Genomic DNA, 26,140 nt, shown 5'->3' with positions numbered 1-26,140 from the left:
AAAAAGTCACGAGAATCAAAGTTTAAATCGATATCGAAGCATACTCATTCATTCAGTGATGATGCTAGAAAATATGGCTGGACTGGCCGTGGCCGCAGATGAATCGTCTCCATCCAAAGAAAACTTCTTGCCCGGTACCTCCCTACGAGCCCGACTTGATCGGACAAACTCCTGATGTGTAATTGGTTTGAAACCAGTACTATAAGCTCCATTAGGGCTTCTATAATCTGGAATGCCACTTTCTGTGCTTATTCCTCGCCTCGGTCGTAACAACGAGCTTCGTTCTTGGATCAACAAACTGGTATAAATGGTTAATATCTTTGACACTAGGAGGTTCCGAATCAGGTTTCTCCATATGTTGGCAATGGGTTTTGAAAAGACACAGGCAGAAGTTGCTCTAACAGCCGCTGATGGAGATTCGAATTGGCGACCCAAAGTGTGTTAGATATGCCGCTTTGTGTGCCAAAGATACTCCTAAAACCTAATGGGATCAAGATATGGTCAGATGGCTGGATATGTTGCCGCTTGATTGAAATGCCGCTGGATATATTGCCGCTGATTTGTGTTTTCGAATTGAAATGCCGCTGTATTGAAATGCCCTGGATGTGTGTTTTCAGAGCAATTCAAATTTTCCACTGTTTCGGATCACATAAATGCCGCACGCATTGCCAATCCAATTTGGCAAATCCTTCTCTATCAAAATAAACTAAATTCAAAATTTCCCGATCAATATCCCACCCAATTTGAGTAACACCTACCTAAAAACTTTTGCCGCTGGTGATAACTTCTTCTCATTTTTCCAACTTTCAAATTAGACCGATCCTACAAGCTCTTTTAGCCACTTGCTCCTCGTATTTATTTAAATATTGTAGAGCCCATTATCAAAGCCCAATTCCAATTCCTCCCATATTTACCAAAATACCATCTTTTATCGAACAAATTTGATTTTTTATACCGATTTCATGTCAAACTCTTCAAAAAAAATTCCGACCACTTTTATTTTACTTCTTTGGCACACGGGCCTTGCCCATGTAACAAAGAGAGGGCGATGTTCCGGCCCCCACAAATGTGGCCCAATATAAGCCCAACTATAAACAAGCTCACGCTCAGAGCCCAACTATAAACAAGCCCACGCTCAGAGCCCATGCTCAGAGCCCAACTATAAACAAGCCCACGCTCAGAGCCCATGCTCAGAGCTTAACTATAAACAAGCCCACGATCAGAGCCCAACTATAAACAAGCCCACGCCGAGCCCATGCTCAGAGCTCCAACTATAAACAAGCCCACGCCGAGCTTAACTATAAACAAGCCCACGATCAGAGCCCAACTATAAACAAGCCCACGCTCAGAGCCCATGCTCAGAGCCCAACTATAAACAAGCCCACGCTCAGAGCCCATGCTCAGAGCTTAACTATAAACAAGCCCACGCTCAGAGCCCAACTATAAACAAGCCCACGCTCAGAGCCCATGCTCAGAGCTTATCTTTGAAAAAGCCCATGCTCAAAGCCTACATTCCATGAAATGATTCTCCCCCAGTTCTCCAACTTCAATCCACGAATCGGCAGTTCTCCCGCTTAGTTCTCCAACTTCATCCTACGAAATGACCGATGTCCCGCCAGCCTCGACTTCATTCCACGAAGCTACGGTTGTCCCGCCAGCCTCGACTTCAATCCACGAACCGACAGTTCTCCCGCCCAGTTCTCGAACTTCAATCCACGAAACCGACAGCTTCTTCCCGCCTAATTCTCGAACTTCAACCCACGACGAGTCCCGCCAAATTCTCCAAACTTCATCCCATGATTGGGCAGTTCTCCCCCAAGATCTAACTTCATCCCACGATTGGAATATTGGAGAACGAGGAAGTAACTATCACCAATGCTACCTATAAAATCCAACCTTCGTCATTTTTTTCCGAACTTCGCAATCGAGACTTGATCCCAAGCAATATCTTTGGATGCGTAGGCAACTTCAAAACCCAAGTCCAAATTTCATCTTTCCCCAATCACCATCTCCTTCACCATCTCCAAAAAACATTACTCATAACCCTCAACTGGTGTGTTTTGGCAAATCTTGCTGAAACAGTTTGGACCCTAAAATAATTGATACTTTCTCTCTCCCTAAATTTTAGATTATATACCCCTACTTTATGCCTTTTACAGATTTGCTCTTCTCCATTACAATTGAGACACCTCACACTTCACTTTATGCTTTTGTTTTTGCTTTTACTTTTTGATTTCTTCTTGACCAAGATAGGTTTTAGAGAATGCCATATTTTAAGATAAGGGCATCCATCTTTGGTCTTCTGAGTTGAGGGCTTTGACCTTTGACTTTGACTTTTTCAACACTTTTTCATAGCAGTTTCTGATCTTCATAATAAGTGTGATTAAGGCTCCTTTTGGTGCTAAGATGTAGATTTTATGATAAGTGGTCTGAAATTCTCCATAACCTAAAAAAGGCAATAAAAGCTATGAGTTGTCTTTTCATTAAACGTAAAAAGGTCTGTAATGCAATAATATAAGGGTAATAAAACACACATTTGGGAGCTGATTAGCATCCCCTCCATTGTAGTGACATCCTCATTGCTAGTAGTCCATTCTTGAGTTTCTTCAGCTAAATTCTCGAGAAAGTTGTAAGCTTCCTCTCCATTCATTGATGTAAACTTGCCTTTGTGCATTGATTGTATCATCTGCTTGTTTATCATCGAGAGTCCTTGATAGAAAAAATGAGCAAGTGTGCTCTTTTCATATCCATGATGTGGACATGAGACTAGCAGATTGTTTAATCACTCCCAACTATAATGATATTCTTCAGTCGCCTTTCCTTTGAAATTGTTGATAGCTTGTTGCATGACATCTGTCTTCTGGGGTGGGTAGAACTTGTTCATAAACTTTGTTCTTAACTTCTCCTAGGAATCAATGTAATTGATCGATTGAGCTGATAACCATTCAGATGGTAGATGCTCTATGTTCAAATTGGTTTGACTTGCTCTTTGGGAACACAATACTGCTGGGTGGGTCTCTAATTATTAGCGAATAGAAATCGCTCTTCTTCTTCTGTTGTCCTTGCATGACATGAATAGTCTCTTCATTTGGGTTCACAACTCCTTATGCGACCATTATTTCAATCACATCTATTATTCTTACCAGACGACATGACAAACACTAGAATATGTTATGCGAGAATGAAAAAGAACTATCGTATTCTATATGAATGAATGCAACTATTCTAAAATTATGCTAATATGCAGGTTTTTTTTTATGATGAATGACTTATATTTTTCTTCAATTGAGATTGGGCTTTGCTAAAATAAGAAAAAAAAAAATACTAATCCTATTTAATAATGAATAATGAAACTAAAATAAGAGTAAATTAATTAAACTAATATGTAATGATAAACTAATTAACTATGATACAATTATACTATCTATGAGAAAAAAAAATGAAGATTTGACTGACCTGGATAGGGCAATCTCATTTTCTGGTTGTCCTTCACTGCTTCTTTCTTTTACAAAAGATGGATGATGTTGCTAAAATATTTTTCAAGATCAAAAGTTTTGATCTTTAAAGAGAACATACGATTAATGAAATCAGAATCACAGGTGCCATTTAACTAGCGTATCCCCAGCAGTGGCGCATTTGACAAGCGTGGTTTTATGGATGGAATGGAGATGGGAAGAAAATATGGATGATGATGAATAATGGTGTCGTTGGTCAAAACCACACAATAATATCAAAACATAATATCCCTCGATGAGTCAATGATGAGTAAGGTATCAATCCGTTTATGACTTGTATCACTGATAAAGGATGAGAGTGGAAAGGGGTGTCGAGGGATTAAAAACTTTTATTATAGAGATTATGGATTACTAACTAACTAAACTAATACTTAAAAATTAGAGAGAGAGAGAGAGAGATTCAAATCCACCAGTGCTTTTGATTCAAGGACATTTGGCTTTATGTTGTTCTCACAAGTATATTATAATCGGGCAATCAAGTAAGTGTTGATGCCTTCTTAGGTGAAACATCGTTAAACAATTATTTATACTTTACTGTTGTTATTCCTATGCATGTGTTATTAGTATATTCTTTCCTTTTATGTAAGCTCGGGCATCCATTCAAGGAAAACACAAGGAATACTTCCTGTACTCTAGAACACTATATAAATAGAAGAAAAGTAAAGAACAACAGTATAATATTCAATTACAATAAATGATATGTGCTCAAAAAGTGTATTTTAACCCTCAGTTATATCCTTTGTTTAGCCAGCTTATTGGACTAATAGTACTTGTAAGTTGTGTTTTATGACTTTACATGTGAAAAAAGAGAGTTTCGCCAAATATTAGAGTTAAAGACGCAAAATGGAGCAATTTAAAGTATTAAGGATCACATGGGAGCTCATGGATAATTATGATGAAGAAAGCCCAATGGTTTGAAGCTATGAGAAGATAGGACATGGACCTGTTTTAAAGCTCACTTGGAAGGCCAAGGCAAAAGGACCCGTTAGTTGGACCAAAGTCTACAAAAGAGAAACAAAAGATAGGACAAAAGAGGAAAATAGACTCATGCGTCTAGGACACATGGATTCATACTGTTCCGTGCATCCAAAAGCATGGACCCGATATAGTAGTGTTAGGAAAATAGACTCATGCGTCTGGGACGCATGGATTCGTTCTATCCTATGCATCCAGATGCATGGAACCGACTTAGCAGTTCCACCTCTTTAAGCATATGGAAACAAAGATGGAAGCGGAAGGAGGTCGAGATGTAATTGGAAACTAGGTCCAAAAGCCCATGCTTTGAGATGTTGTAGAATTCATTGTAACCCTTATAAATAGAGCACTTTAGTGCCAGTTGTAATTGTCAATTCACATTCATTCATTCTTGTCTCCAGAACTTAAGGTAGAGAGAGGTTAATAATAAGAGATTCGGTTTTCACTAGCTAAGTCTTAATAAATTAATCTCTCTAGTCTTATGTTCTTCTTCATGTTCTTCCTTCTTGGTAGAAGGCTAGTATTCTCCTTCAAGAGAGGAGATGAAGCCGGTGTTTATAATTCAGTGATTATTCTGGTTCATGGTGTTCTCCAATCAGGTTAGTTCTTTATGTTTTTAGTTATTAGTTTCATTGCCCACACCAGAGATGGAAATATTGAATAGGGTTTATGTTTTGCAATATTAATATCATGCTAGTGTTCTTTACTTTTCTTTTAGTAGTATAGTTCCTTAGAGTTAGGGAAGTATTCTTTGTATTACCCTAGAATGGGTAGCTCAAGGAGTGGCTGCCTAGGAGAAGTATTCTTTGTGTTTGCCTTAAGTGGTGATTCATTGAATGGCTGCCTAATTAGGAAGTACTCCTTGATGTTGCTCTCCGTAATACATTGAATGGCTGCCCGGGATTACATAAATTGAAAGAAGATATTAATAACATAAACATAGGAACAATCTTAAGTAGAAATAAGTGTTAACGAGGTTTCGTCTAAGAAGGGATCAACACTTGCTTGATGGCCTAATTATAGTCTACTTGTGAGAACATGTGAGAACAACCATGAAGTAAAAGGTCACGGATCAAAGGTATCGGTGTATTCAAATCTCTTGAATTCCCTCTCATAGAATAAATTACTAGTTTAGTTTAGTTTAACATTAGTAATTCACAATCTCTATAACCATTGTTTTTAATTCCTCAACCCCCTTTCCAATCCTGTCTTTATTCACAATACAATTTAAAAGTGGAACGATATTATACTCATTCTTTACTTATAGAGGGATAATTAGGTTTTGATCTCACATAGTTTTGGTCAACGACATCCATCATCTCTCATCCATCATATTCTCTACCCATCTCCATAACAACCTCCAAAATTAAGTGTGTCAATAAATAAAACCCTATAGAATTATATTCAATTACAATAAATAAAAGTTTGTCACTATCATAAATATTCAATTACAATAAATAAAACCCTAAACTAGTATGATATTTAATTGCAATAAATAAAAACCCTAATTTATTACTTCCATCCCCTTATTTGGGCAATCAGACTAATAACTAACAAACATAACAACTAACCTGATTGGAGAACACCATTAACCAAAATAATCACCAAACCCTAACCACTGGCTTCATCTCCTCCCTTGAAGGAGAAGATTAGCTTTCCATAGATAATGAAAAACAAGAAGAAGAAAGAAAGAAGAATATAAGACTAGAGAAATTAACTTATTAAAATTTGCCTAGTGAAAACTGAATATTTTATTATTAACCTCTCTTTGGCTCAAGTTATGGAGAAAAGAATAATATGAATTGTTAATTACAACTAGCACTAAGGTGCTCCTTATTTAGAGGTTACAATGAGTTCTAGAAACATCTAAAACATGGGCTTTTGGGTCCATTTACCTATTCCATCGACCTTGACTAAGTCCCAACCGATCTTGACCATTGTTTAACCTAAAATTAAGGTTTTGTTATTTCCGTGCGTCTGGGACGCATTCCTTTTTCAGCACGGGATGCATATCTTGTAAACTCTATATCTTTTGAACCATAAGTCCATTTGAGATGTGCAACCTATCAAAATGATCACTGTGACAAGCTCTACACTACGGTATATGATATTGTAATGTTTGATGGAGATATTGTGGCTGAAGTCTTTATCAATGTCTTTGTCATCCAACAAGGTTTCTAAAAAGGTCTATTTTTGTGGGCTTTGATCCAATCAATGAGTCCAATGTCTTGGGCTCCCAAATAAGTTTTAAAATAGATCCAAGTATTTTCTTTTCATGATTTATAAACTTTGGGTCTTCTGCATAATAATCCATAAGCTTCATATGATCTTTTAATCCTCCGAGTAACTCCTTTTTTCCCTTTTAACTCTAAACTTTTTTTTTCACCTGTAAAGTCACAAAACTTAACTTACGAGCATGATTAGTCCACTAAGAGGGACAAACAAGAGGTATAATCAAGGGTTGGAATACACTTTTTGAGAACTTATCATTCATGTATTGCTCCTTTAATCATATTTTTAAGGGTTAGTTAGACTTACCCTTACCCCATTACTAGTTGCAATTAGTATTTACCCCCCCGTTTTCAAAAATATTAGTGATACCCCCCCCCCCCCCATTTGAGTGATCCAACGGTCCATTTTTTCATCCAAAAAAAAAATCATCTCAAACCGTTGGAAATTCAATCTCACTAATATTTTTGAAAACGGGGGCTTTGGAACTCTTGAAAACAAACACTAATTGCAACTAGTAGTAATGTAAAGTGTAAGTCTAACTAACCCTATTTTTAAAAAGACAAACAAGCTAGCCTACATACTATCTTGTAGGTCTTAGTCCTTCACGATGTAATGACTTCATGATTTTTGGTCCTCCCTTAGATAGAGATTTGTATAAGTTCATAGAGGAGGATGCAATAGGTACGAGCTTTGTAAGACTTGATTAATTAATGCAAGTGAGGGTATACCAAACCCTAGCTCATCTATAAAAAAAAATTTATTGTGTTGGAAGGTAAAGGTTATTGTGCTGATAATTTCATGTGATTTGTACAAAATTTAGAAGGCGAAGAAACAAAAAAAGACCCAAAAAAGTGAAGAAAAAAATTTCAATGATGGAGAAAGTGAATGTAATGAGCCATAAGAAGATTATAGGGATGATAGGATGATCGTTAAGAAACTAAAAGTGAGGATCCAATTGAACAAACACTTGTGGTAAATGTTGTTTCAGTTTGTTCATTTCAACTAAATATGCATTGTAAATAAATTGTTTCATGCATGTGTTTTTGTAAGAAATTTGGGTATGCACACACAACCGTGCATATGGAGTTTCTATACCTATTTTATTGGTGTCGCTGTTTTCTTTGTGAACGTTTCTTTTGCCTGTTCATACCAAAGAAATTTATTCTTCTTTATGTTTTGTTTGTGAGGATTTATTGTAGAAATAGTTGTATGTGCATTCTAAATAAATTTTATACTTGTTTTTGTTTGTGGAAAATAGATTTATGAAAAGTAGATAGTGTGTTTTAACCCTGCATAAAATTGTGATATGTTATTGTACATGTTTGTTTATAATAAAAGAAAAATAAAATGTTATCCTATAATAGATTAACTAGGCAAAGTATTTTGGTTGAGTTGAAAAATTGTGGTATGCACTATTTTGTGCATACTACATATTTCTATTACTAATTTAGCTCAAAAAAAATTCAATACTTCTTCAATACTTATTCAGGAGCTTAAAAAGAGATAAATGATGGAGAAGTCAAAGAACAAATAAAAGTAAGAAGACAAAATATGGTGGTAACAAAAAGAAGAAGACAAAAACTTGTGGCAACAAAAGGAAGATGAGAAAGGAAGAAGAGTCGGTGTTCCAGATGAAAAATACAACTAAGTTGCCACACTGTCGAAGCAATTTGTATGAATTGATTGAAGAAAATAGGACACTAATTATAGAGAAATATGTGATGGCAATGCAGAAAAAGCCATTTCATATTTTCTTTAATTGTTGTGTTTTATAGTGGAAAATTTGTCAATGGAAGTTTTGAAAAAACCTCCAAATAGACGATTAAGTATTCTTAGAACGTACTCCACAAAACGTGATGCATTCATGATTGGAGAAAAGTCGATTAAGTTGACTTTGGAGGATACTATATTGGTTCTTGGTTGCCTCAAGGATAGAGACACTTGGAGCGGAGTTGTAACCATCGACATTGGAAGGCAAACTTGGGTTTGAGGTTTGTGAAAAGGTATTTTGGTAGAGTTGATGCAAGTCAAAATCAATGAGATTGATGGAATTCCAAAGTTTCAACCCATATGTGATTTTAGAAATTACTTATTTTGTGTATTTTCGTTATTTAAGATTCCAGAGTGTTTTTAGATGTTTCCAAAGTTGTTTTTGAAGTGTTTGAAGTAGTTTTAAGTCCTTGAAGGTAGTAATATCAATTTAGGGGTTTTCTGGATGTTTCTATTTATGTTTTGGAGTGTTTTGAAGCCTATATATGTGGCTCAGAGTTGTAATACAAAAATTAGCTTATTGATTAATGAGAATTATTTAGAGAAGTGTTTTATATTGTTTATCTTCCATATCTTAGTATTCTATTAGTGGAATCAACAAGTCTTGGATGCCTTTCGATTTTCAAATAAGTTATTTGTGAATTTCAATTGATTCGAAGGAAGTTCGTCGAGTTTCAAGTAATGTTATTGTGACATTCAATTGATTTAATAGAAAAACAATAGTTTGTCCACACTCACTGCATCAGTTGGTATCAAGAGCCTACGGTCATTTTTGGTGAGTCTGTATTGCTAGTTATTTGTTTATAAATTTTTCTAAGAAAAAAAAAAGTAATAAAGATCAATTTATTTTATTGAAGAAGAAGAAGAAGAAGAGGTCTTTGTCAATTAGGATTTACCACCAGTTTATGACGTATATCCTAATGATGAAGAAATTCTTGCTTTAAGTTTTGTTGATATGAGTTTGTCTTATGTGGAGGATAAATCTACTTGTGAAGGTTTTGCGTAGTTGTTTCTCTATGATAGAAGAGTATTGTTTGACGATTTCGAAGATCCATTCCTAGAGGGCTTTGAAGACATAGTTATGTCAAAGAATCATTGTTTTGTTTTAGCGAGAATTTTTATTGTGCAAGTTTATGAAAAATAATTACTTTCGACAAGCTATGGATGTTAGAAAGTATAATGGAAAAATTCGAGGAAGACTACAGTATATATGTCTATTCTTCATCAGTAATTACGCAAGTAAAATTCGATGACGAATTTTTTCCAAGATCGGGAGAATGATGCAAGTCAAAATCAATGAGATTTATGGAATTCCAAAGTTTCACCCCATATGTGATATTAGAAATTATTTATTTTATGTATTTTCGCTATTTAGGATTCTAGGATGTTTTTAGAAGTTTCCAAAGTTGTTTTTGAAGTGTTTTAAGTAGTTTTAAGTCTTTTAAAGGTAGTAGTATCAATTTAGGGGTTTTCTAGATGTTTCTATTTATGTTTTGGAGTGTTTTGAAGCCTATATATGTGGCTCAGAGTTGTAACACGAAAATTAGCTTATTGATTACTGGGAATTGTTTAGAGAAGTGTTTTCTCTTGTTTATCTCCTATATCTTGGTATTCTATTAGGGTGTGTTTGGCAACCAGGATTTTAAGGTGGAATTCATAATATATTTCCGAAAATTAAGAGTCAACCTGTTTGGCAACTTTTTATGCACTGGAATAGAAACCTCAAATCCCCAAAATCAATGAATTGTAAGTTTCTATAGGGGGCAAAAACTTGAGATTTCCATATATTCAGGAATTGTAACTATTTGAAATTGTAAGTTTTGGAATTATATTTTCAATTCCAATTCCAAAGGAAAACTTCCAAACACAACCTTAGTGGAATCAACAAGTCTTGGATACCTTTCGATTTTGAAATAAGTTATTTGTGAATTTCAATTGATTAGAAGGAAGTTCGTCTAGTTTCAGGTAACATTATTGTGACATTCAATTGATTCGATAGAAAAACAATAGTTTGTCTAGTTTCAGGTAACGTTATTGTGACGTTTAACTGATTCGATAGAAAAACAATAGTTTGTGCACACGCCCTGCATAAAAAAGTACATATTCTAGCACACATAAAAAACACACATTGTTATGGTGAGCACAGATACAGATGGGCACAATGATTTTGCTGGACTTGTCTCTTTGCACACCATTACTTCCATTCCCTTGATCGATTCAAACCATAGCGTATCTAAGTATCTGGTGGAGTGCATCAAAGATTTTAGATTGATGAACAAGCTCTGTTGGCCACATCTAGTTTTAGAGGAATTATTGCATCAAGTGGTAGATGAGTATAAGGTTGAAAGAGCATCCAGTGGATGTGCATTACTATACTTTAGGTAAAAAGAAATTTATTTTCTTTTGTATACTTCTTGTAAGATATTATGGCACCTTTTTATGTTTACTTGTTTCGCTAATTCAATTTTTGTTGTGGACATTGCAATTTAGTTGTAAGTTCAAGGTCAGGAAGATTCATCGCCGAGGTGTGCAAAGTGGAATCTCGAAAGACTAGTGGAGGCTCTAAAAAAGTTCCTTGTACTACAAGGAGGGCTGAAAACTCTGAGCAAGTTGAAAGAATGGGGCACAGTCCAATCTAATATATGTGTACTCTATTGGAGACAGAGAAACGGAGGAGCACCTACCCGCGTAATATGTTTGGGCTACTCTTTTGAAACATGTTGGTTATGATAGACTGAGGTCAAATAGTTGGAGTGATGAACTTGAATGGCTTATGGATGTGAGTGAAAACAGAGGGAAACAAGATGCTATAAGACTGATCATGAATGGCTTCATTTATGGGCTATGGCGAGAGAGAAATTCAAGAATCTTTCAACACAAGCAAAATAGTACGTGCTGACCACATCATACATGAAGTGATAAGAGACACAAAAACCAAGTTGAGTTCATTACACATAGAGATGGAGAGAGGACCAGCAACCCGCGACTTAGTACAAGATGGAACATACAAGTGGTGAACAGATGCAAAGAAGCCAGCAAGTGCAAATAGGAGACCTTGGAGGCAGATGTAGCAATTCTAAACAGTGATGGTACATTGCAAGGAACCGACAGTGGATGGGTTGTAGTTATTAGTAACAAGTAAGGAAAAGTAATTGTTGTAGCACATGGGAAGTATGACTACCTTAACATTGCACTGATAGAGCTCTAAGGGGTCAAACAAGGACTCAAACTTGCTAAAAACCACAACATCAGGAGGGTATGCGCACAAACGGACTCGAGTAATGTTGTATCTTTTATCAATCGAGATAACTATCCTTGGGAAGCAAATGGGCTCATGAGGAGTATTCACAACATGAAAGCTCATATGGAACTGTTCTATATAAGCCACATTTTTATAGAGGCCAATAGGCTAGCTGATGCATTAGCCTCAAACACACCACCTGTAAGATGCATTGAAGTTGATCCGTACACTCTACATGATCAAGAGTCCAGGAAAATTTCACTGAGGATGTCATAGGCAAGAAATATGTAAGACTGTGAGAATGTATTTCATTTCGTTTCTTTTAAATTTAAAAGGGTAGGGGTCCTCTATAAAAACCTCGCTTACCCAAAAAAAAAATTATAATTAAAAATTAAAAAAAAATACTTGGATATTGTATGACTTGTTAGATGTCTTGACCCCTGTGGTGAATCTTTGGTTATAGGGACGATGTCTACAGCCGTTAGCGGAATTCATAGCGAGTGCTCCGCTTACTCCACTTCTTAAGTCGAATAATAACATGCGTCCTATAACTGTGGGCATGGTTTGGCACCATTTTGTCTCCAAGATTACAATGAAAGGAGTTTCCAAAGATATGGTAGGGTACTTGTAAGATTTTCAGTATGGGGTTGGTGTTTCTGGTGGAGCATCGGCGATTTTGCACGCTGTCAATCGTATGATGTATGCTAACAGTGACAATACCTCTTTTACTATGATGCTTGTAGATTTCCAGAATGCTTTTAACATTATTGATTGGACCACTATGTTAAAAGAGGTTTGTATCAGATGCCCAGCTATTGCCCCTTGGGTTGAGTACTTGTATTATCAACCTGCGAGCTGATGTTATTATACATGGGGGATGATTACATATGCTACTGGGGTCCAGCAAAGCGACCCTTTGGGTCCCCTTATCTTTGCACTGGTGTTGCATTCTCTCAGATCCAATCTAGTTGTCAGTTATTGCTACAGACTTGGTACTTAGATGATGGAACTCTGATCAAGGATACAAAACAGGTGGCGACAACTTTGCGTATGATTTAGAAAGAAGGACCTTTTTATGGGCTGGTTCTTAATGTGGCTAAAACTGAGATATTTTGGCCATCACTGGATCCACATCGCTCCACTCCTGGTCTCTTTCATTCAGACTTGTCTCGTCCTCAGCAGGTTGTTAGGTTGCTTGGAGGGGCGGTTAACACTGATTCATCTTTTGTCATGGAACTTGCTCGCAAGCATGTTGATAAGGTGACTTTGATGGACTGTTTAGTTATATTGGAGGATCCACAATGTGAGTTAGCGCTCTTACAGGCTTGTGTTCGTCTTTAAGTTGGTCTTTGTGATTCGTACTTGTCCACTATCTTTTTTTAGAGAGGATTAGCATCTCTGCAGTGTTCTTCAGGGTATTGTAGTTTCTGATGATCTTGGCTTTGGTGATTTGCAGTGGCATTTAACGACACTCCCATTATGTCTGGGTGGGTTAGGTATCTATTGTGCCATTGATGTTTCTACATTTGCTTTTGTGGCCTCCCATTTTCAGACTTCTGAGCTTCAGAACTACATTTTTAGGAGTTGTGTTTAGTGCTTTAGACTTCTGAGATATTTTGGCCATCACTGGATCCACATCACTCCACTCCTGGTCTCTTTCATTCACATTTGTCCCGTCCTCAGCAGGTGGTTAGGTTGCTTAGCTTGGAGGGGCGGTTAACACTGATTCATCTTTTGCCATGGAACTTGCTCGCAAACATATTGATAAGGTGGCTTTAATGGAATGTTTAGCTATATTGGAGGATCCACAATGTGAGTTAGCGCTCTTACAAGCTTGTGTTGAGCTCTCTAAGATGGTCACTGTGATTCGTACTTGTCTACTATTATCTTTTAGAGAGGTAGCTAAGACTTTTGATCGACATATCCGCAGTGTTCTTCAGGATATTGTAGTTTCTGATGGTCTTGGCTTCGGTGATTTGCAATAGCATTTAACGACACTCCCATTATGTCTGGGTGGGTTATGTATCTATTGTGCCATTGATGTTTCTACATTTGCTTTTGTGGCCTCCAATTTTCAGACTTCTGAACTTCAGAACCACATTTTTAGGAGTTATGTCTAGTGCCTATGGATGATATCTTTGATGATATTAGTAGTGCATTGAGTCTCTGTCTACTAGATTTTGACCTCAACTCTCTGGCTGTGAATTAGCACCATTCCCTCAAAACCACAAAAAGATTTGGTAGAAGCGTTTTACGGTAAGATTGTTGCTAGTCTTGAAAGGGAGTTTGAGTTATATGCTAAACAAAAGGCAGTCATTGGTTGTTTACAGTTTGAACATGCAAAATATTTTCTACTTGTGCGCTATTCCAATGGAAGGACTTAGACGACATATGTTGCCAGTGGAGTATCGTGTTATTCTCCGGTACCGTCTTACGATCCCTTTGTACTCTGATAGTGGTCTTTGTCTTGTATGTAAAACTAGCATATTGGATGTTTTTGGGAACCATGCAGTACATTGTAGACATTTTCCAAGTTTCAAATACCGACATGATCATATCAGAGACGTTTTATGTGATGCATTTTGGAAGGCTGGGATACAAGTAAAGAAAAAGGCTCCCGTCAATTTTCTCACTAATCCGAAAGAAATGATATTGACACTTCGGCCTATGGATGTTGTAATCTATATACAGTTGGTCTGAGGGGAAACATGCATGTACATGTGTTGATGTAACTAGAGCCTTTCCATTGGTAAGGCTTAGGAATAAAGTCTTTGAGGTGGGAGAAGCATCAAATAGAGATGCGGTAAGGAAGACAGAGAAACACGAGGAAGCTTGTATGGCTAACTAGCATTGTTTTATTTCGTTCAGTTTTGACACTTTCGGTTTCTTGGCACAACAGTCTGTTAAACTCCTTAAGAGATTACATAAATTTATGAACAATAATGTAATGACGACTGATTGTAATAAGTTTGTTTTTAGAAGAATAGAATTTGCTATTTAGAAAGGACTTACGGCACAGCTTGTTACACACTTGTCTTAATTATTTGTAAAACTTATTACTCATTATCAATAAAATTTCCATTTGTAAAAAACAACAACAAACAAAATCATTCACAATACTTTAGTGAGGTATGAACAAACTTTGTTTATATTCGCAAATGATATAGTGATCAAAGTATGAACAAACTTTGTTCATATTCATAAATGCTGCAGTAAGGTATGAACAATCATTGTTCATATTCACAAAATGCTATATATATTGGTGAGGTATGAACAATTATTGTTCAATAAACCAAATTTTAAGAACTATAGCAAAAATCAAATCCTAAAAAATGGTTCTTATGAATAGTCCATAATGAAGCATTTTCAATCATAACAATAAGAAAATAAACAAAACATTACAAAAAACATAAACCAACCTCAATCAGATCTAAAGATCTAATCGAAAAAGCATAAACAATCTAAATCATAAACAACCTCAAGAGCATTATATGATTTCAAAGTATGATTTGAAATTGGTATCAACATATAGATCATTATTCAAAAGTTTTATTAGTAATCATATTGAAATCAAATAGAATAAACCTTTTTAGATGACCGGAAGAAGAAGAAATTGATTGAAAAGCTTAAGTTGAGATTTGAGGAAATCACTTGATTTTCGCTCTCCCCTAAAACCCGAGCGCACAATGTGAAGTGGTGATTTCTTACTTCGAAAATTTCTTTCGTTTACATATAAAACACACCAGGGTAAAAGTAGTATTTCGATCTCAATTTGGAGGGAGGTGAATTTTGTTGCTGCTCATATCATTCATTGCTAATCATGTTACATTGCTGAGTGAATTGATAATGTGTACAGTGCCAATAATATCGCACGAGTATCTGCTAATTTTATGAAAGAAATTATTGAATTTGGACATTTTGTTGGCCATTGTTAGGCTTCATTGCAAAATAAAAGAGCGTACGTGCAGCGGCCATCCATTACCTAGACACCTAGTTCAGGTAACATCAGAATTCGAGTCCAGGTAAAAACATCAAGCCCAAACCCTATTAATACATGCCCAACAAATTCACTAATATTAGGATTCTGACGAAACGTTTCTTCAAATCATAAATACATAACTGGCAGTGCTAGCTTACTTGGTAAAACCTTTGGGTAAAACCTTCGAATCAGCCAATCCGCGTTACACGAGTTACAGATCTCATTTAAAACAGGGTTTGCAGAAAAAAGAAAAACCAAAAACAACTGTCTGTAGTTTACGTAAGATATTTAATTCCTCCTAATCTAGTTTCCTTTCTGCAAAGAATATGTGCTAATTATCCAGGAAGGCCATCCATTGCTTACTGCAGTCTAGTTTAGTCAGCATTGGAATAGAACTTCTAACATTGGCGAATCTATCAAAATTGCAACTGAATGCAGTCACTGCACATGCAATCATTGTCACCAAGTACGGTACGGGTTTAAAACGGTGTATTTGAAAAAGACTTAGTTCGTGTTTTAAACGGAACGTCTCGGGAAAAAAACGGAAAAAAAACATAAAAAAACGTGGGACATAAAAAACGGGTTTAAAACGGTAAAACGGGTTTAAAACATACAATACGTAAAAGAAACGGTAAAAACCGATGATAAAGAATATAATAGATAAAGAATTTGATTTTTTTATAAGAGTGAAAAAAAAAATTGACACATAAAATAAAAATAAAAAAAATACAAATGAAAGAAAATTCAAATACATAAAAGTATCAAATTATCATTACTCATCCAAATACTAGAAGTTTTAGATTCATTACCAAAACACGACTCTAAATAAGATACTACTAATTACCAACCATAATGGCATAATCAAATTCTACAAATAAGTTAATAACTTTAAAATTTATAATTAATTATTAATAGTCCAAAACAAAATAAAACTGTCTCAATAAATCAATCTAACGTCCCACTCTTTAAAAAGGTAAACTCCAAAACCCCTTTTTCTTCTTCGTGTTTTCTTTTAGATTTAAAAATAAATAAATAAATAAAAAATAATAATAATAAGTTTTAAACGGGAGATTTTCAAAATCTCGGGTTTTAAACGTTTTTTAAGTTTAAAACGAGCTTTTTTGAAAAACCTGGGTTTTAAACTGGAACCAGACGCCTTGCCAATATCTTGGGTTTTAAACGCGTTTTTTTCAAAAAAACGCCGAACTTGGTGACAATACATGCAATGCTTCTTCCTTATGAATGGTTACAGGTGAGAACCAGTTGAGCTAGCCACTAAATTTGAATATGAGCAAAAACTGCGGCATTTTGATCATTAAGTAATGGAAGACAAAAAGAAATGAAAAAACATTGCTGTATTTCTTTCTGGAATCACAATGAATTTAAAATGAGTATCCTGCTTCTCTTCAAAGACCTTTAAGTAGGGCAGCCAACCCGGTTAAGGCTGTCCATTTCTCCAATGCACTGGCTGAAGAGATAAATGCAACTTTGGATGATCTGATGTCATCTTTGGCCACTACAAAGGGAGGAAGTTTTGTTTACTTACATATACAGTTGTATCTTTTGATATGGGAAGAATCCATTCCTTGGTATATTTAAAAAGAAGCTAGTACTGTAATATTGAATATCAAGATGCATGGTGCGCATGACGGTTAGAATCCACCGACAAATGGATTTTACCTTGAAGATCATGTCACCTCCATCATAGGAGCAACCAATTGTAATTACTCTAGTAAAGAGGATCATCTAGAGGTGTAGTAGTTAAGACCACATTACCAAATTGAGATGTTAAATTTGGAGATCTCTTACATAGGAAACTTTGTGTTAATAGTTTGTGTTGTATATTGTGAAAGTTAAGCTTTTTCATGTTTGATACTATTTTTTGGATGAACGTACGGTTGGAGAAATATTAAAGAAAATTCACCTGATGAGATCAAGGAAGCTAATGAGGAGTTGAATGTATCCACCTCAGTCTTTTCTTCTAAATTGGAGCTCAGCTGTGGAAAGGTTACATACAAAAAACATTTCTTCAAAGGCATATATGATAAATTGAAATGAGATATCAAACAGATACGAAAGCTTCAAATTCAGAAAAACATTAGAATGACCTTTTTGAAAGCTACATTGCCTTTTTTGACCCAATCTGCATCAGTGCTTGGACCAAGAACCGAACTTGCTGCAGTGAGATCATTGTTCTCAATGGCTTGACCCGCTTTGCTGAGTTTGTATACTACCTCTTGCACATATGCTGTAACACAGGGATTTCTCAATGGGTTATCAGTACAACCTAGTCATGGCACTAACTTGATCTTTTTACTGTGTAACAAAACAACCTGGTTGCTATGAAAAGAAGAAAAAACACAAAACCGCCTAGTTCCAAAGCTTTTGGGACTGTTTATATAAATTAAGGTGATTGGTTGGCCTTTTGCTTCAAATCTTATATGCCTTACCTGAGCTGAGGTCTTTTGTGAATATCAGGGACAGGTGCAATACATTGTATCTAGTATTCTATACTCTTTTTTCGAGCTATTTGGATGTCCGCTTTGATCTCTGGTAGATATGGATATAAAAAAAAGTGTTGCTGTTTACATTCACATTTGGTTCAAAAACTACAATCCTTGTAAGGAAATGGTAATTCAAAGATGCAGAGGAAAAATGCACACACACACTATTCCTATGCTTGTCAAGACTTGAGAAGCAAATATGAATATTGTCATGGCTGTTTTCCATAACTGTTACAAGCAAAACACAGGGATGCCAATATACAATAGTTTGCACCAAATCCTTTGTATAGCTAAACCAAGCTGATGTTGATTAGGCTATATATATGTAACCTTTTACCGAGAAATGCAGATATAAGCTTCACTAAAACAAATATGTGACAGAAATATACACAGAATTGAAAGGTACGTTTAAGCTGACAAATGTACCAGCTATATCCTATAGCTAGAATTTAAGAAACATGTTCACAGACTCTGCCTTGCAGGATCCAGGATGTTTAGATGAATTGGATCGTGCAAGTAAAGGAAAACTTATGACTAAATATCAGTTCCAGTAACTGACAAACTAAGGGGTAACACGATGCAAATGGTTTCGACATGTGCAACATCAACTGAACTGTCGAATAGTCTTTACTGGAAGGAATCCAAGGGCTGAGGGTTTTGAAGAGGTGGAGAGCAGGTAGAAGGGTGGTCCATTTTTATATCCTCCTACATATTGCAAAAAAAGGTGGGTAGGTCTTATGAATACTCACCCCCCCCCCCCATGACAGTACATGCTCTACCTTTTTAGGAAGTTTGAATTACCCCCATTTTCTTGTGGGATAGTAAGAGTATAAACGCGCAGCTACAATAGTGTCTCTGTTCCATCATACATTGACAGGGTTCATTCTTCTGTAGCAACTAGCAAGGCAGGTTTATCCAGAAATATATATTTCTTTTCCATAGAGTTTAAGACCACAAAAAAGTGGATTACCATATGCTTCTTAAGTATACATTTCATTGATGACTACTATTCAGAATGTGTTGGCAATGTTCTGACTTTAATGATGGCCTGTATCTTATCAGTTGGCGGCCTACTCATTTCCTTAATGCAGTGATCAACTTGGTTGGAGCTGATATATCATGTCATTCATAGGTCATTGTTAAGCCATAAGACAATAACTTGATCTTGATGTGGCTTTGCCTTCGTATCAATGAACTACATCATTTTTGGCAAACTTGCCATGGTAAAGATAACCTCTACTGACTACTGCACAACCTCATCGGTGCAAATTCGCATCAGCCTACAGACATCATAATTATTTCTACCAAACAGCATAAATTTAATTTTTCAATACCAACTTTGAGATATGGTTCTTTACAAGAAATCACTTCCTATCAACCAGTACGATTAACTACTAAGAGAACTAACGAGGAATTAAGTATTGAAAACGAGAAAATCACAGAATAATTGGAAAGAATGTTTCTGACCTGCCTCTTTGTTAGATGCATTGATCATTTCTTGTCTCTCAAGCCTCTTCTTCCGGTCCTTTTTCACCTTCTCCAAGAGTTCTATGTCGTCATCTGCCTCCAATATCGCAGCATTTGATATATTTGCCAAGGAAAGAGCCAAGGTGGTAGTTGTGGCCAGGGAAAAAGCAAATAGGCTTCTTTTGTTCATCATAATAACTGGGCTATAATCAGGTTCAGGTGAAGAAGAAGAAGATACGTTAGCAGCTTTGCACATGATTCTAGTGAGAGAATAAGAGTTTGATCTCCTTCCAGTTATTGTTGCTGTTGAAGGAAAAGAAACAGATGAAAAGACAAGAGAGTCATTGAAAAGGATGTTGGTAGAAGAGAGCAGTGTTGTCGCCATTTTCGTTCCTTCAGTTTTGGTGGGAAACAAGGCCGAGCCATGGCCACTTGGGACTTTTTCATGGATAAGATTACTGTTTTCCGAAAACCAGTCATTTTTCTGCCCAATATCTTTGCAGCGAAAAGGTCAAACTGGACAATTAGTAGGTCCATAAGAGAGACTCAGTATTCCCACGGAAATTTGAAAATTGACCTTTTACTAGAGATCTCAACTGAGTGCTTGATCAAGTCTGCAGCAGGCATTTCAACTCTCTTCGGGTCTGTGAACTCCCTTCTATAAGTCTATTACGCACTCTGCAACCTAAGTAATGTTGATTTTTTTTTTTTTTTTTAATAATCTAGAGGTTATGGCTGAGCTCAACCAGTATTAAAAGAAAAACGGGGATACATAGTGCCTATTCTATTTTTCTCTATGATATGGTGTAACTTTTCATCTACAGAAAGAGAAAATAAAACAACACCTTCTTCTGGCGATCTATACATTTTTGAAAGGTAGTCAGCTGCCCGATTTCCTTCTCGAAAAATATGACTAAAAGAGCATTTAACAAATGTGCGAGTAATACTTCTAATACAGGCAGGCATATTAGAACAATACCATGGGCAGCGCTCACTCCCTTTCAAAATGTTTATGGCTCCCAGAGATGACAACGTAATGTTGAAGTTATTTACAATGTAGATGACATTGTAAGCTCGTAGATATGAAGAATTGAAGGATTACCATAAGGCCATAAGAGTTAATCTTTCCTCGAGCTAGAAGCCTAGAACCAATTATTCAAGCTCATGTTAACCAAAAAACTAAGGCTCTGTTTGGCTGCAAGAGATATTGTATTACTTTAATTATGGTTAGGTGATACAAGTCATGAGATTAACTAATTGTGTGTCTGCCTTTTATCCTGTCACATGTTTTACTTAGCTACTGTTTGGTTAACATTCACACCTATATACTCATTTTTGATATCATACAAAAGAAAAACTATAAAAAAAAAACTCATAAACAAAATTTACAAATAAAAACTTAAAAACAAATAAAAACTCATAAACAAATTAAAGGGAAAAACTCTAATTAAATATTGAATACATAAACACCTAATTGATTTATACAAAAAAAATCCCAAAAAAAAAGGGAAATCCCAATTTGATGAATAATGTGAAGATTTAAACATTACTTTTTGGAGAAAAAATAAATAAAAGAGAAAAAAAAAAGTTTTAATGAAAAGAAATAAATAAGGCAGAGAGAGAGAGAGAGAGAGAGAGAGCATTCTTTATGTATTTTTCTTATTATTATTTTTTTCTCTCATGGATAGAAAACACATTTTAGCGAATCTGGGCTTTTCCGTTGGATTTGCTTATCCACACTTTTGTGTTCCCGAAATTCAAGGGGCTTACTAGAGTATCCACGGTTTAGACATGCCAAACACCTATACAAGGTAAACATGACTGCCATGTCACCAATTCCTGAATATGGACTCTCTGCACTCTCCATCCCTATTCCTAAAAAATACAGTGTTATACGGATAAAGAGTAGGTTTTGCTAATTCAATGGTCTGAAAAATACTACTCCACTTTAATTGGCGTGGTTTGAAATCCATGTTTTTTTTAATGCCACTTCGACCAGCGCATAATGAAAACAAAAAAATAATAATAAAAGCTATTCTATGCTTCTTCCAAGTTGCATAGAATAGATACCCAGATTTTGTAAAAGACGAAAGTGCCCTTACGCCCTCTTAAATAGAACCCACTTTCTTCCTCAACCAATTTTGCCCCCAAAAACTTTTTAGTGCCACTTCCCTTCCACTCAACAATTGGTGAACACCACCACCGAATGAGGAGTACCCCAACACTTCCAATTCAACAACCAACAATTCTTCTATATTTTTGCTAGATTTCGATTCTAGTTCTTTAAGAGATTCCTCACGCCTCTCTTTCTTGCTCAATTTTAAAATGGCAGAGTTTGCTTGATCGAGAGTTGACACAAGCAAGTGGAGCTAGGACTTTGAGGAAGGAAGAATCAAAGGTGATGGATGGATGGCTGATTCCTTTCCAAACTATTGATAATCTCAGTCCACAATAGCTATAGTTGATGGTGCTTACACTTCCTTGAAGAAAAAAGCGGCAATTGCGAGTTCATTCACTGACTTGGTAAGAATTCTTATGTTTACTCTATTGTTATTTCATTGATAATTATCATGTGGATTGAAGGGTGTTGAAATCTATTTGTGGGTGGGAGTTGGGTATCATTTTATTTGTAATACACCCAGATTGCCTGGAAAAGAAAAAATACATTATTTATTGTCTTGCTTATTAGAACTGTATGTATTCTTTCACTCTTTGATTTATTTTTTGAATTGGATTAGATTTTCATTATTTTTTGAATTTTACTCATGAAAACACGTTAGCTTAGAAATTGATAATTCACGGAACTTTGTTTAATAAGGTTAGCTTAATGTAGTTTGTTTCGTATTTGACTCATGAAACACGTTAGTTTAATGGAATTATTATTAAATTATATCTTCATGTACATTGTTTAATTCGAGTTGATCTCCAGTAAAATGTCCAGATTTGGGCGTGTACTTTGGAGTTCAAGGAGTAGAAAAAAGGCCATGAAACAAATATCTTCTCGTTCAGAGGATACAAATCTTACTATTACATTGTATGATCCCACGTCGTATGAACGTGTTGTTCCAAATGAAGAGACACATGTATCTTACAGTCTTCGAAATGGTGGGACAGTTGCAAAAATTGGTCTCAAAGGGACTTGGACTCCTGTATTGAAGCTGATCAAATTGATAGACACCGTAAAATTTAGGCAATTCATTAATGACATTGGGTTCGACATTTTTGCACGAATAGATGATGAGCAGGCTGACCATGCTTTAATAGAGGCCATTGTGGAGAGATGGTGAGATTCTACCCATACGTTTCACTTACTGTGTGCTGAGCTAGGAATCACGCCACTTGATTTCGCTATGTTGACTAGTTTGTGTATTGGAGTTGGGAAGTGATTAGCCCCCAAATGTGTATTTTATTACCTTTATAATGCTTCGAATATGCCCTTCTTATGCTTAATAAACAAACAACTTATAGATTTTGCTACCGTTTGCAAGATATATGTCATTTAGGACCCATATTCCTAATACGTGCATTTTAGCACAAAAAGGATGGCTATTCATGCTGCTTGGGAATATTCCAGCTTAGGAGCAAAGTTGTCGGAATGTCAAAGTCAACTGTCAAAGTCAAAGACTCAAGGACTCAAGACTGAAAGCTACTGACCCAAGGACCTAAAGCTAAATTCAAGACTTCTATTGTATGGGCTTAGGTCAAAAGCCCATGAGATTGTTTCTAGAAGGAAGGGTATAATTGTAAATGGTGTCCTATATAAACCAAAGAGATGTAGAGAACTTATCCAATGTTTTAGGGTTCAAACCATTTGGTTTGTTAGGAGTAGTATAACCTAAATTTAATTTCAAGTATTTTTATTTTATTTTATTTTAATTGCTTTATTCTTAATTTCCATTGTTTTTCATCAAAGTCCTTATTTGCTTTAATGTCCTTCATATTTTTCAAAGTAGAGAGTATTTTCCACCATTTAAATAGTAAGAAAAACAGTAAGAAAGTTTAGAGAGTTTTTTCCATCCATCAAATCATTCCTCCAACCTAAGAATTTAAGATGAACAACAAACCCAACTCCCACTTTCTCAACATGTCAAATGGCGCCGCCATCATGGATTCATATGGGAAGAGGAAGATGGAGAAAAGCAACAACCATTGAACTTTCTACTCAATCTTTATTTCAATTTTTTATTTTTTTTTCCTTAATTTCATTACTGATGTTTCGTTTTCGTATGTTCCCAACACATTTCTACGCAAACGGATCCCGGGAATAGCACGAGAGGATTCACCGGAGACTGCTAGAGAAAAACGAGCGCAAACAGAGCAAATTGACCCGCACCGCACCTGTCATCCACGCGCTCGCAAATCATTTACACGCACCCGCATAACACACGTACCCACACGTCATTTCCCCGTGTCCGCATGCGACACGCATCCGCGCCTCATTCACCCGTGCCGCACCTTGATTTTTTCCAGTGAAGATTCTGTTTTCACCCGTGCCGCACCTTGATTTTTTCCAGCGAAGATTCTGTTCGATCAGATTCTTCGTATGTAAAAGATCTATAGTTTCCCCTAGTCTTTTTAATTCAGTTGTTTGTAGATAAAAAGTAGATAGATTTGCAAAGTTTGAGTAAAAAAAAATAAAAAGACATAAAAATAATTAGTTAATTTTCACTATTTGAAAAATGTTAGATTTTTAGGATAATATCATATTTTAACATTATCTTTATTATGTTTTTTTTATTTTTTAGTATTAAAATAATAATAAAATAAAAACTAAAAAAATAAAAATTAGGATAAATACAAAATAGTTTAAGTTTTGAAAGTTTAGTTTTTTTGTTTAAGTTTACTTGCTAAGAGTTGGAGATTCAACCAACTTGGACCGGTTTGATGTGCGAGATGAGTAGTGTAACATCACGCTCGCGCATCTCAACCCAACTTGGGGGTTGCAATTCCAATCTTTGACGAACACTTTCCAAACTTTTACGTATTTTGTTTAATTAAGTGAATAGTTAATTAAGTTAAACGTAGTTAATTTTTCATGTTTACAACTTTTATAGTTTAAGCCCACGAAGGCAAATTTGTTTTAGGCCCACGAAGCCAATCAATTGTAACTTATTGGCTTTCCCAACATTTCGACCCGACTTGTGGCTCTTAGTTAGATTAAATTTGTAACCGTAAGGAAAAGCTCGAATGGTGGGTTGACACACAAGACACCAAACACTTCGTCAACCCTACCACATCGCCTTCACCCCAAGGGTCGTGTATGCACACCTTGGGTGGTAATTTTAAATCTCCTTGCTACAAAGTGTAAGAGGATACTTGTGTGTTACTAAGCATGCTTGGATGATTGTGTGATTTACATTTAAGTCTCGTCTTTACATTTAACGCTGAGGCTAAACCCGAGCCCTAAAAGAACAAAAAGTGGGATTAAAACCCACTGAACGAATGTTGCGTGAAATGTTTGTTACATAGACCAAATTAAAAGATAAAATCAATCAAGTAGAGCCAATTTAGTCACGTCCATCAGGACAAACATCTAGCATGAACAAAGAGAGTAGTGAACTACCAGATTCTAGTAGACCAACCACTTTCCTCACTCCCTCCCTAAAAAATACCGTGGGTGAGATTCTTTGTGGCACACCATCTGGTGAAGTAACGATCTTCTCCCTTGATGCGTGTAATTCCCAAAACCCAGTTTCGCGCCCACTGTTAAATTTAAATAGGGCATAGTTTCTAATCTATAGACATTGCATGCAAACTTTTCAAAAACTTCATGGTCACAAATGAATTTTTGCAAATTATGCATCATTCTTGTTTGAGCATTCATATCTTATCGATATGCATCGCAACCGTCATGGAATTACAATACAAGCCCAAAACCTTATTTTTGTTGTGGTAGTCCGTATCATTGGGCGTCTCAATGCACATCATATACCGAGTTCGAGCCTCCTATGGAATATTCTTACGATTACGAACCTCAATTTTCAAATTTTCCTAGTACCCAATATACCCCAGAGTTTTCTAATCATGCAGACAATTCATTGAATTCCACCACAAATAGTCAACCATCATTCATGCATCCATATGGTCAGTCAGAGTACGGTTTCACCCAAAGTCCATTACCATTCATATCACCATCCATTTCCAATTCATATTCTACTCCATCATCTATCACAGACCAACTTTATCAGGCAATGGTTGAGCAAACAATACAAATTCAGCAAATAGCAAATAGTAGCAAAGACCTTTTGTTCTCTCCAATCCATTTCAATCAATACCACATCTGAGACTAATGTTTTCCCCACCAGTCTAGAACCCAACCAAAAAGAGGAACAAGGTGTTGTTATAACAGAGCCAATTGCTAAAGCCCATCCTGATATTTATGACCAATTGAAGCCACATCACCATCCACCTGACTATCATGTGAATTCCAGATTCTATGATGATGACTATATGCATG

General features: G+C 35.9%; 1 protein-coding gene across 4 annotated transcripts in view; it reads right to left on the bottom strand.

Annotated features, from left to right (window-relative positions):
• LOC147510230 (thylakoid lumenal 16.5 kDa protein, chloroplastic-like) overlaps positions 1–20,407 on the bottom strand; it is a 33,766-nt gene extending 13,359 nt beyond the window's left edge. The window contains exons 1-4 of one of the 4 annotated variants that reach the window (XM_086602248.1): positions 19,684–20,118; positions 17,821–17,960; positions 17,637–17,709; positions 15,511–15,777 (exon numbers count right to left, since the gene is read on the bottom strand). In XM_086602248.1, coding sequence (XP_086458374.1) covers positions 15,716–15,777; positions 17,637–17,709; positions 17,821–17,960; positions 19,684–20,068 — 660 coding nt within the window. In that variant the 5' untranslated portion in view covers positions 20,069–20,118 and the 3' untranslated portion in view covers positions 15,511–15,715. Of the gene's footprint in view, positions 1–15,510; positions 15,778–17,000; positions 17,229–17,636; positions 17,710–17,820; positions 17,961–19,683 lie in introns of those variants that run through there. The other 3 variants (XM_086602249.1, XM_086602247.1, XM_086602250.1) reach the window with 3 other exon arrangements.
• Between the last annotated feature and the right edge of the window lie 5,733 nt (positions 20,408–26,140).

Source organism: Coptis chinensis, chromosome 3 (genome assembly GCF_015680905.1).
Source record: "Coptis chinensis isolate HL-2020 chromosome 3, ASM1568090v1, whole genome shotgun sequence".
Classification (NCBI taxonomy): Eukaryota; Viridiplantae; Streptophyta; class Magnoliopsida; order Ranunculales; family Ranunculaceae; genus Coptis; species Coptis chinensis.
This window is presented reverse-complemented; position numbering and strand designations above follow the sequence as displayed.